General features: G+C 57.3%; 1 protein-coding gene across 1 annotated transcript; it reads left to right on the plus strand.

Moving 5' to 3' along the window:
- Positions 1-6,946: 6,946 nt before the first annotated feature.
- On the plus strand, positions 6,947-8,389 carry POU4F3 (POU class 4 homeobox 3; the record flags this gene model as incomplete). Its single annotated transcript, XM_082771275.1, has 2 exons — positions 6,947-7,066; positions 7,362-8,389. The coding sequence occupies 2 exons, from the start codon at positions 6,947-6,949 to the stop codon at positions 8,244-8,246; spliced, it is 1,005 nt and encodes a 334-aa protein (XP_082627401.1). The 3' UTR covers positions 8,247-8,389.
- Positions 8,390-11,393: the final 3,004 nt, after the last annotated feature.

Consider the following 11,393-nt stretch of genomic DNA (forward strand, 5'->3'; position numbering starts at 1 on the left):
ACAGTTTTCATTTTTCATGTTGTCGGATGTTCCCTGTGTGTTGCTGTATTTTAGATAATGCAAAGAGCCTTCTGACCTGGAGCTGGGATTCAGAAGACCAGAAACTAAGCTTTTGTTCCATTGTTCAGTCTCTGCTTCAGACCCGTGCAGCTGAACCTGTTGTTCCTTTTTCTGGTTGGTTGGTTGTTTGGTTTTCCTTGGCTCATTCCCTTCACTTTCCCTATGTAGGGCTGAATCCAGGTCAGTGAAGTCAGCACAGGAGTTCCCAGTAGCCTCCCCAGCAGAGTCGTGTCAAGTCAGAGGTGATGTTTTGCTGGAATATATTTCGATTCAGTCCCATTACAATGCACGTCATTAGAAAGCAGCAGGAATCTTGGATCTGTGCTAGGGAAATGCAAGAGCTTAGAAGAAAACTTTGGGGGCAGTCCAGTAAAGAGGATCAATGTTGCTCTTTCTTCATACTCCCCAAGATTGCCCTTGCAAAGATACAGCTGTTTGACTTGTTGATTAGCAGAAACATTAGCAGACCTACTGTTTCAGGGCATGAATAATTAATGTTTGTTCCTCATTAATTTCTTGTGGAACAGAGTCTTGTTAGACTACATTTAGATGTATTTCTAGAATTAGGAGCAAATATAAGAAGAAAGAGATGCCTGACAGATAAGCACTCTGCTCTCCTCCCGCCTTGGAAAATATTGTTGTGTTGCTCATATTATCTTCATCAGAAATAGATAGGTTTTATTTTTAACAAGCACAGAAGTCTGCTTTGTTACAATTTTAATTTCAGGGAAAGATACAAGAAACAAGTTCTATAATTCATGCACATTACAAATGAGTACAAGGAAGACCTCCCAGCTAGCATGAACTGTCTGGCATCCTGCATCCCTGTTACCTCAAATCAAAACCTTGTTTACTGAAAAATTCAGGAATAAGATTGCGTCAGTTTCCCAAGTCGTGCAGTTGGAAGACAGGATGTTTACGCTGCTTACCTCCCATCACCCAAGCATTTCAGTGCTGCAGTGTAGCTTTGGCCCTTTTAATTTTCTAATACGGCCATAATATTTTTTTCTAGGAATACCTGCAAACACCTTACCTAGCCTTCTAGGACTGTCCATGCCCCCTGTCTGTAATCACTAATGTAGCCAGAACTTGGATTTCTGATGGCTCCCCTGCATGTATCTAGAGGGAAGGAAAATTTAAAAAGGCAAAAGTTTTTGTTTGTTTTGTTTTAAACCACAGAAGGTGAGAGAGAGCCTTAATAATTTAATTTAAACAGCATGGACATCACAAGTATTTCCTCATTTCTCTTTTTGGAAAGAAGTTCTATTATTATTTCTGAAGAGCACATTCCTATGGGTTACCATTTGAATATTCCATATTCAAGCAAATGTGAGCCCCCTGATTTTTACATTAAAAAATAAAAAAATTTAAAAAAATCTCACCTGATGGTGTCTAAAGGAAACTTTTAATAATATTAATGGACCTATAAATTAATCTATTTATTATTATTGTATGTCTGTTTCATATCTAGTGAGATAAAATGGCCAATTAAAATCCAATTTCACATCCAATTTTAATTTAGATTTTTGCTGTCAGGGCCCTCCTGTTCTGCTCCTCACTCGGCAGCGTGCCCCAGGGCAGCCACCCGCTGCAGCACCGCACGCTGCGGCTCCTGCACTGCCGCCAGCGCCCAGGCAGCACTCGCAGGGACGTGAGTGACATCCAGGGGACGTGGGGCAGCGTCAGAACAGGGAGCCACCCAGCTGCCCAAGGAAGGCCCTTGCTCGGAGCACACGGCATTGATCCGCTTCGGTGATGTCAGCTGAATTATATGGCCCGGGAAGGCTCCCTACCAGAGAAGATCAATACTGATGATGAGACAAGTACTTACTGGAAACCCGTTTAGTAAGAACCTTGCTCGTCTCATCAAGATGCTACGCCCTGTATCATTCTCTCAAATCCCCATAAAGAAAGAGTGGTCTGGCAGTCACAGGACGGTTGAGAAAGTGTCATCGGCTGTGTTACTGTACGTGCTTACAGTTTTCTGACTGTTAATTTATTCTAATTACTCTCTCCCAAGCTCCAGCAAGCTTCAGGGTAGGCTGTCTGTCAGCTGGAGCTGTGTGTCCTGCTGAAGGTCCTTACCGTACAGGCGCGGCTGCTTGTCCCTCCTGTCAAGCACAGTGACGAGATAAGGCCCTGGTTCTCCTCCTGCTTCTCCACACACCAGCATCGCCGGGATCCTTCACCCTCCTGCACCGTGCCCCAGGCTGCTCAGACAGGCTCCAGGTGCAGCGGAGCTGCACATCAAACACGCACTGGAAATGTTCATTTGTTTTTAGTGTTGGGCATCATTAAGCAATTTGAACCTGCGGGGTTTCACCAGAGGGGTGAGGGATGTGCTGCTGAACGGCAGCGGGCTGTGCCTTTGGCTGCGCAGCCAGCCCTCCCTGCGCACCTTGGCTGCCCCTGCAGGAGCCCTGCAGCCCCCCGGCTCTCCCTGCCTCAGTAGCGGGACGCTGAAAGGAGGGATGTGTTTTGTCTTGGAACCTGGTGTGAGGTGTCACTGGTGTAGGACCTTGCCGAGGCTATCTGCCGAGTGGCAGCTTCGTGGTGACACCACTCACAGCTTTCTGTGCCGACACAGGACCAGTTTCCATCCCACCCACACCTCAATTAAAAGCTTCCCAGGATGAGGCCGGTCCTTCCCTAACCCCTCAAGCTCCTCTCTAAAATACCCTCACACCACCTCTTGTTTTCTCAAGCTCTCCTGAGTCAAGGCCCCGGGTGACGTCTCGCTGTGCAGAGGTGGAGGTAAGCCTCTAGCAAAGCCCTGTCTCTGCAGAACCCCCTGTTGCTTTCAACCCTGTGGAGGTATGGGCTTCCTAAACCCGAGCGCTGGGAGTGTTACCCTATAGCCTGAGAGACTTCCTCTCTTTAGGCCGGTTTCCTTTGGAAGTCTGACACTGTGCGGCCTCGCTACTGAGCCGGGCAGCTCCTGTAACTTAGCAACTTTCTTTTTGCTTTGTTAAGTTGGGCTCTTCAATCTCCTTAATGAATAAGAGAATCAAGCCAGGTAATTGATGCTTGGCCGTTTAGCTGATGAATAATTGACTGTCTGGGTAATCCTAGATATTTCCTCGATCAGATTGTGCAGTGGAACAGCCATATCATGCTGTGTGCAGTGTTGCTTGCTCATTCGTGGGGCTGGAAATGTGCTTCGTAAACCCAGGTTCTGCAGGAACCTGCACAAGTCAGCACTCTTCACTCTTCCTCCAAGCAGACAATTTGTGATAAGACACTGCATCTCAGCAAAAAGAACTTATGACTTGAATCTTGAATCTTGAATGAAAAATGAAAAATATTATTTCTAAAACAGACATAATTTTCAGATGCACAGTAAAGAAAAATACTAGGGACTAACAAAGAAATCCTCCCCTTTCAGGCTTCTTCGTGGCCAGGGCAGGGGATCTAGTTTTCCATGGTAGGAAGCAGAAGGCAGGTATAAACTATTGTGTTCACCCAGTGAGGACAAGGAAAGTATCTTTGTGTTTGGTATGCGTGCTTCAGCTCACTCGTGCATCTTGAAATGTAAACTATCACAGCAGTATGCTTTTGGGTTTGCAGGAAATTATGTGGTTGTTTTAAATCGCAGTTGAGGAAATTTTCATGGGTCATTTTGGCTTTGTGATTGTGTTAAGTAGTGCTATTTACAGCCCATTGTAGAGAATATATGAGAACGACCTGTGGTTAAATAACATACTGCTATATTTCAAAGCTTTCTGTCAGTCCTTTGTAAGCGTTTACTACATAATTCCTAAACTCAATTATATAATGAAACTGAGCCTATTGACAACTCGCTGACTGTGATGGGCTTTGAATTAAAGTCTAAATGAGAACAGAATATTTTGATGTATTAGGAAAATGGGTAATGATCTTTGAATTGTGACACTGAACAAGACCGCACGGCGGGTAAAATGCACGCTTTTAATCTGACTTCTACCTTCAGATTTTCAATGACTCACCAGTGATGTTTCATCAGGGTATGGGTCTGGTGTTTTTTTTTCCTTCCAGAACTACCATTAATTATTTACCAGTAGGTGAATGATCTCTGAAATCTATTGCAGTGACACCTTTGAGTCTGCAGATAGTTTCTGATGGCAAACCATCTGGGCTCTTTTAACTTGTTATTGTTTATCCTTTGGACTTCTCTCCTCTGTTTGTAAGGTGTAACGTCAGTAGACGGGGCCAGGAGCATCAATATTTTACAGCTTTAATTAAAGGGAGCTCGGCAGCTAGGTTACCCAGTCCGGTTTCTTTCAGAACAGCTGCCTTCGGGAGGGAAGGGGAAGGGGAAGGGGAAGGGGAAGGCTGTCCTTACCAGGGGCAGTCGGCAAGCTGCGTTCTCGGGGTGTGCTGCTGCGGCGCCACCCCAGCCCGAGCTCTCCATCCAGGCACGTGGCGCTTGGCTGCAGCGCAGCGTCTGAGCAGCGCCTGCCCTTTCACGCGGGACAGGAATAGGAGCTCGCTGAGGGCTCCGGCAGCTCCGTGCTCGAGAGGGAAGGCTGGCAACAGCCGAGGGACGGAAGAGGAGAGCATCGGCCCCCTGCAAACGCTCTCGGAGCTGGGGGGGTGGAGACGTGCTCTGGCGAGCAGGCAGTACCTCCAGCTTCACGTCCAGCACTCTGCTTGTATCCTCTTATTTATTTACGTTAACCAGCCAGGCCTAAATAAAGGGAGGATTCCAAACAAAACAAAGGTCTGAAATTTATCCCTCTATTAATTACTTCCACCAAAGCGGGGCTGCCTATAAATATGGTGCCACTTTAGATAAAACTTTCATGCAGCTATTTAGGCCCTTTGAAATATAAATGATTTCCTTTAAATTTTTTATCATAAATCAGGGCAGGGAGCTGTGCGGCAGCACGCCGCCTCCCCCTCGACGGCAGGAGGCTGCTCCGCCGAGCCCCGTGCCTGCAGCCCCGACCCGCGCCGCGCCGCGCCCGGCCGCTGTCCGCGGTGCTGCCGGCCCGGCCCGGCCCCTGCCCGTTCCTGTGCCCGTCCCGCTCCCGGCCCCGTTCCCGGCCCCGGGGGGCTCGCCCCGGCCGCCTGTTCGGCGAGGAAGGGTTTTTTCCTGCGCCGTGCCCGGTCGGCGCGGGGAGGAGAGCACTGGGTACGGCCTGGGGCTGTGCAGCTTTCTCCTTGGAGCGGGTTACCGAGCAGGCTGCTGCCCCCTTAGCCCTCATTGTCCCTTGCTGTGCGATGTGGAGGCAGGACTTTGTGAGTGTACTCGGGGTATGTGGGTGTCTCCTGAACGAAGGGCATCTCCCCACGGGAGCTGTGCCCCTGTTTTCCTCTGGCCGCATCCAAGCTTGTCAGGAAACCAAGCCAGCACGTCCTTTGGCTCTTGTTCGGTGTGCATTAGGGCTCATAAAGCTCTTGGAAACTCTAAAGCTGGGCGTAGATTTTATTTTTGCTTAAGAACGGGAAATTTCACGCTTGCAAAATGCTTAAGTTCACGGACCATCAAGTCTGGTAGGTGTCACGTCTGACCATGTGCGACGATTATGAGAAATCGAGAATAAAGCAACTGCTCCGAAGGAGAATTATGCCCACCTCCAGCCTATTTGGGGCGCTTGGGAGTGGAGTTGCCTGCTCTGAGCACGGCTCAGCTCGCATTCCCGGGGCAGCCTGCGAGGGGCTTACCTCGCCCAGCAGCCTCCCGACCCGGCCGCGGGGCGCCTCGGAGCCCTGCCGGGACCTGAAGCTGCGCCCACGACGTTTAGGAAGCCCCTCGGTCTGCCCACGCGCGGTTTCCTATGAAAACAAATTCCTCGATGGAAATATTTCCTTGCGTTATCTTGACCTCAACGGAAATGTCGCCCCCTCGTAATGTTGTACCCTCGTAACGCCGACAAACGCTGAAATCAGCGGAATTTTACTCCCGGGTCCCTCCTCCCGTGTAACGCGGCCGTACTGCGGCCCCGGGGCCTGACCCCGCGGCCCCGGTTTCAGGGGAGATTTGCCCGAGTGAGGGGCGCAGGACGGGCCCGGCAGCGGGGGGGGGGCACCGGGGCTGCCCGGGGGGCGCAGCCCGAGCCCGGCTCCCTGGGCGGCGCGGGGCGTTTGCTGTGGCGGCGCCTGGGGGGAGCTGGGGGCGCCGCCGCCTTTCCAGTTTGCCGAGCGGCTCGTGCGGTGCTCAGCCAGGGCTGCAGGGGCTCTGTGAGCCGTGCGGGAACCTCGTGTGAACCTCGGCACCGGCGGCCCTGCGGGAGCCCCCCCGCGCCCGGGCCCGGGGTGCGGGCTCTGCTCTCCTCCTGGCCGAGTCCAAGGAGCCGCCGGGCCCTGGCCGGGCCTCGCCCGTGTTCCGCGCTGTCGGGGAGAAACTTGCCCCCGCCGCCCCCTTCCCCCGGCACCGGCTGCCCCGCGCCCCCCGGCCGCTCCTGGCGGGCTGCCCCGGCCTCTCGCCGGGCGGGCAGGGCCCGGCGCTCCCCCCGACGGCCGCCACCGGCGGCAGCTCCCGGGCTGCGGCCGGGGCACTTCGAGGGCGGCGGGCGCGGCCCCTCCGCTCCCCGCCGGCCCTGCCCGGCCCTGCCCGGCCGGGGGCTGCCCGCCGCCCCCCTCTTCTCCCCTCCCCTCCGCCCCACGCCGGTGAGCGGCCCGGCCCCGACGGCGCGTCCGGGCGGCCGCGGGGGCTGGGCTGCGGGGCGCGGGGCTCGGCGCTGCCCCGGTGCCGGTGCCCTCCGGTGCCGCCCCGCAGCACGCCTGCGCGGGGCCCGGGGCTGGCAGGCAGCGTGTAAGATGAGTGAAGGAGCGGGTGGGGGGGGCGCGAGCGGGCGCGGAGAGGGAAGCTCTGTCATTGAAAATAGCTCACTTTGACAGTGGCGAGGCAGAGAGACAACCCTGAGCCGATGTCACGGGCTGCCTACCTGCGAGGTGTGCAAAGATGATGGCCATGAACGCCAAGCAGCCCTTCACCATGCACGCTGCCCTCCAGGAGCCCAAGTACTCCAGCCTGCACTCCAGCTCGGAGGCTATGCGCAGAGTTTGCCTCCCAGCCCCGCAGGTATGTAGATTAAGCATAATTACCGCTTTAAGGCACAATTTTTGACAGGCACTCGCTTAATGTTTTTTTCATGTCACCAGAACAATCGCGTATCTCCGAGCCTCTCTCTCCCCCCCTCTCCCCTCTCCCTCTCGCTCTCGTCTCTGATCCACATGTCTCTTCCAGCAAAGCTTCTGCCTTCATATTAATTTTTATGACCTGAGCTTTGAGGAGGAATCTCTGTGCTCGGCAAGGTTTTTAATCCGGAGATGACAGTATTCCCCACTGACTCCACTATGCGCATTCTTGCTCGCAGCTCCAGGGCAATATATTTGGAAGCTTTGATGAGAGCCTGCTGGCCCGCGCGGAGGCTCTGGCGGCCGTCGATATCGTCTCCCACGGCAAGAGCCACCCCTTCAAGCCGGACGCCACCTACCACACCATGAGCAGCGTCCCCTGCACCTCGGCCGCCCCCGCCGCCCTGCCGCACCCCGCGGCGCTCACCTCGCACCCGCACCACGCCGCGCACCCGGCGCTGGACGCCGACCTCCTGGAGCACCTCTCGCCCTCGCTGGCCGTCGGCGGCCTGCCCGAGCCCCCGCCCGTGCCGCCGCCGCTGCCGCCGCACCCGCTGGGCGCCATGGGCCACCTGGCCGTGGGCATGGGCCCGCCGGGGGGCCCCGCGCCGCCGCTGCCCGCCGCGCCCCCCTGCCTGCCCGACGTGGAGTCCGACCCGCGCGAGCTCGAGGCCTTCGCCGAGCGCTTCAAGCAGCGCCGCATCAAGCTGGGGGTGACCCAGGCCGACGTGGGGGCGGCCCTGGCCAACCTGAAGATCCCGGGCGTGGGCTCGCTCAGCCAGAGCACCATCTGCCGCTTCGAGTCGCTGACGCTGTCGCACAACAACATGACGGCGCTGCGCCCGGTGCTGCAGGCCTGGCTGGAGGAGGCCGAGGCCGCGCACCGCGACCGCGCCGCCAAGCCCGAGCTCTTCGCGGGCGCCGAGCGCAAGCGCAAGCGGACCTCGATCGCCGCGCCCGAGAAGCGCTCGCTGGAGGCCTACTTCGCGCTGCAGCCGCGGCCGTCCTCCGAGAAGATCGCCGCCATCGCCGAGAAGCTGGACCTCAAGAAGAACGTGGTGCGCGTCTGGTTCTGCAACCAGCGCCAGAAGCAGAAGCGCATGAAGTACTCGGCCGTGCACTGACGGCGGCCCCGGCCCCGCCGCCCCGACGGCTCCGCACCGCGGCTGCGGCGGGACGGGACGGGGCGAGGCCGCGCGGCCCCGCCGAGCGCCCGGACGGGGCGGGCCGGGCCGCCACCAGCCCCCCCCCCGAGCCCCCCGGCACGGCCGAGGCGCCCGGGCCCCGGGCCCCCCGCTCCGCCGCCCCGCGGCACCGACGGCTGCCGGGGCCGGGCCGCCGAGCGGGGCCGTTCCGCCGTGCCCGGACCCGGCGTGGCGGAGCGAGGAGCGGCTTTCGGAGGCTCGCCCGCACCGGAGCCGAGCCCCGCGGCCGCGCTCCGCGCCCCTCCCGGTCTGTGCGTCCCGCCCGCCCCGTCCCGTCCCGACCCTCCGCGGAGAGCTCCGGCACGAGCGCTCTTCCCCACCTCGACTCTGGAATAAAGGCTTTATTTTTCAACCCGAAGGGGCCGTGTCTTTTCTGGCTCCCTCTCGTGTCCCGAGCTGGGCGGACGGCGCCGGGAGGACGAAGGAAACGTGCGCGAGTGCGAGAACAACGAAAAGCCGCCGGCGGTGCGACTCCCCCGGGAAGCGGGACCAGGCTTCGCCCCGCCGGGCCCCCGTTGTGCTGTGGGCGCCGCCACCCCCGGCACGGGCGACCTGTGCCCGGTGCCGGTGCCCGGTGCCCGGTGCCCGGTGCCCGGTGCCCGCCGCGGCTACGCGCGGGGCCGCAGCCCCTCCGCCGGGCTTCGAACAAAAACTCACCCAAAGAGCACCTACCGCGGGTTCATTTCTGATGCTGTTTAAGAGGGGAAAAGGCTTTTATTTATGATTCCCAGAAGCACCTTAACGATTAAAAATTAATGGTGGAAGCGCTCTTCTGAATATTTCACTTCGGCGTTTCACTGAGTGACAAACACCGAGCCGCGGAGCCGGGCCCCCCCCTCCTGCCCCATTAGGCAGCGCCCTGACAAACTCAGCCTTTTAATTGCGGGGCGCGGGAAGCCTGAACGCTCCCTGGCTCCGGGTGCTTCCAATCGGCCCCAATGATTTTCCCCCAATCAAACGTCCTTTAATAATAAATGCCCTCATGCCATTACATTATATTGCGGGTTCTGAAAATTTTAAATAAGGGTGATGCAATATTAATCGCCTGCCGGAGTATAAAAAGGGCAGAAGGCGATTCAGACGGCATCTTTTCCCCGCCGTCCACTAGGACTTCAGCAGATCCTCTCCGAGGCAGGGCCGGCGGCGCTGCCGGGGCTCGGAGCGGGCACTGTGCTGTAGGAAGGCCAGGTAAGAGCCGTTTCCACCTCGCCCCATTCCCGCTCACGGCTGCCGGCGCCTCCCGCGGGGCTGCGGTGCCCTGCGAGCCGCCGGGAGGGGGCCGGGGCCGCCCGGTCCGTGCCGGGCCGTGCGAGCCGCCGGGGCCGGGCCGGGAGCAGCCCGCGGGGCGCTGCCGGGGGCTGCGGGGCTGAGCTCGCCGCCCCCCGTCCCGCAGCCCGCGGCCGGTGCCAGCAGCTCTCCGGACAGGAGGTGCCCGGGCGCCGCGGAGAGGAACACCCGCACCCACACCCGCACCCACACCCGCACCCGCACCCACACCCGCACCCGCACCCACACCCGCACCCGCACCCACACCCGCACCGCACCCGGGCCGTGCTGCTGCCGGCGGCACGTCGCAGCCTCACGGCGTTTGGCTTCCAGCAAGGCTCAGGAATAACTTCAAGCCTCCTAGCGCTGCCCTCAGACGGGTGTACGATTCTCTCCAGCCTGTGTTAAACCCAGCTCAGCCAGGTTTAGCTCACGTAGCCTGTGTTTCCGCTCACTGGTATTTATTAAGCCTACGCTGCAGCTGTGGTGCCCTTCTCACCTGTTCACTTCTGGAAGGGAAATGGGACCGTGCTTGTTCTTACAGCAGCAAAGGTGTCCACGAGGTTTTATTTTTTGTGACTGTTCTTATTTTGCCCATGTTTGTGTGACAATTTTGCATTTGTCCTTTTTGGCCAGGTCCCAAAAATGGCTTAAAGATGTAAAACAACTCCTAAATGATCTTTAGACCTCAAAATCTACAATTACTCTCCCTGAAACAAGAGCTCCCGTGTGCTCCTTCTCTCCTTCACATGTGCTGGCCAGTGAGGTCTGAGGCACCTGATCCTTCTTGCTTGTCCTCCTCTGCTCCCAGTTCCTCTCCGCACGGAGACAGCTGCCCCGAGAGGAGCTCCCCGTGGCTCAGGCTGAGATGATTCCCCTTGCCCAGGTTTCACTCTCTGTGAATTCCAGGTTTCTTTCTACTCTCCACGTGCTGTTCTGTGCCTTGCTCTGCCCAGATGTGACACGCAGGACCTGAGTGCTTCACTTGGGGTTTTTCCTTGGAGCTCAGGTACGTTTTGTTTTAACCACCGTTGATGCCTAAGTCTTTCACTGGGTTTGGCTGTCAAAGCTCCGGCTCCAGGTGCATACACTGAATACAAAACTCATCTGATCCTCCTGGAGCTGAGGAATAAGTTCTTTTGACTGCAGCGGGAATAGTTTGGAACTGGTATTTGTTGCTGAGGAGGCACGAAGTAACAGCACATATTTTCTTCCTGGTGTAGGGGGCTGTGCCCTGAAGCTGGGAAACAAAGCCAAGGGGTGATCAGGGAAGGGTCATGGCTGTGCCTGGCTCCATCCTTCCCCTGGGGAGCCTCTGGGCACCGGCTCCACCCCAGCTTTTTTGGCCCAGCTCCCTCTGAGGCGGGCAGGCGGGGGGCACCTCACCCTATGTGGGTGCCAGTTCGGGAGGAGCTGCTGCCAAAATGCAGCCCCTCGTACCCCTGTTCACCTCCAGCCGTGTGAGGATGCAGGATTCCTGCTTCCACAGAGGGCTTGGGCTCTTGCTGCTGCCCAGTGGGTCTGTGGCAACCACCCTGTGATAGTTAATTCCTTAACACCCCCCAACCACACACGCAAAAGCTCCCCCCAGCCCTGTTAAAACAAAACCATCCAGGCCAGTCTGCTGTCCTGGCGAGCAGGGGAGCTGCCTTCAAACGGCAGCCTTGGCGGAAAGCAGAAAGTGAAACCTGGCCTGAGCTGGAAGATGGGCAGCAGAGAAAAATGCTCAGTAAAGCACATGCGTTTGAGACAAAGATCCAGCAGGCAAATCCCTTTATACGGTTTCTGAACCACTAACAA

The sequence above is a fragment of the Aythya marila genome (genome assembly GCF_965140915.1).
Source record: "Aythya marila genome assembly, chromosome: 14".
Classification (NCBI taxonomy): Eukaryota; Metazoa; Chordata; class Aves; order Anseriformes; family Anatidae; genus Aythya; species Aythya marila.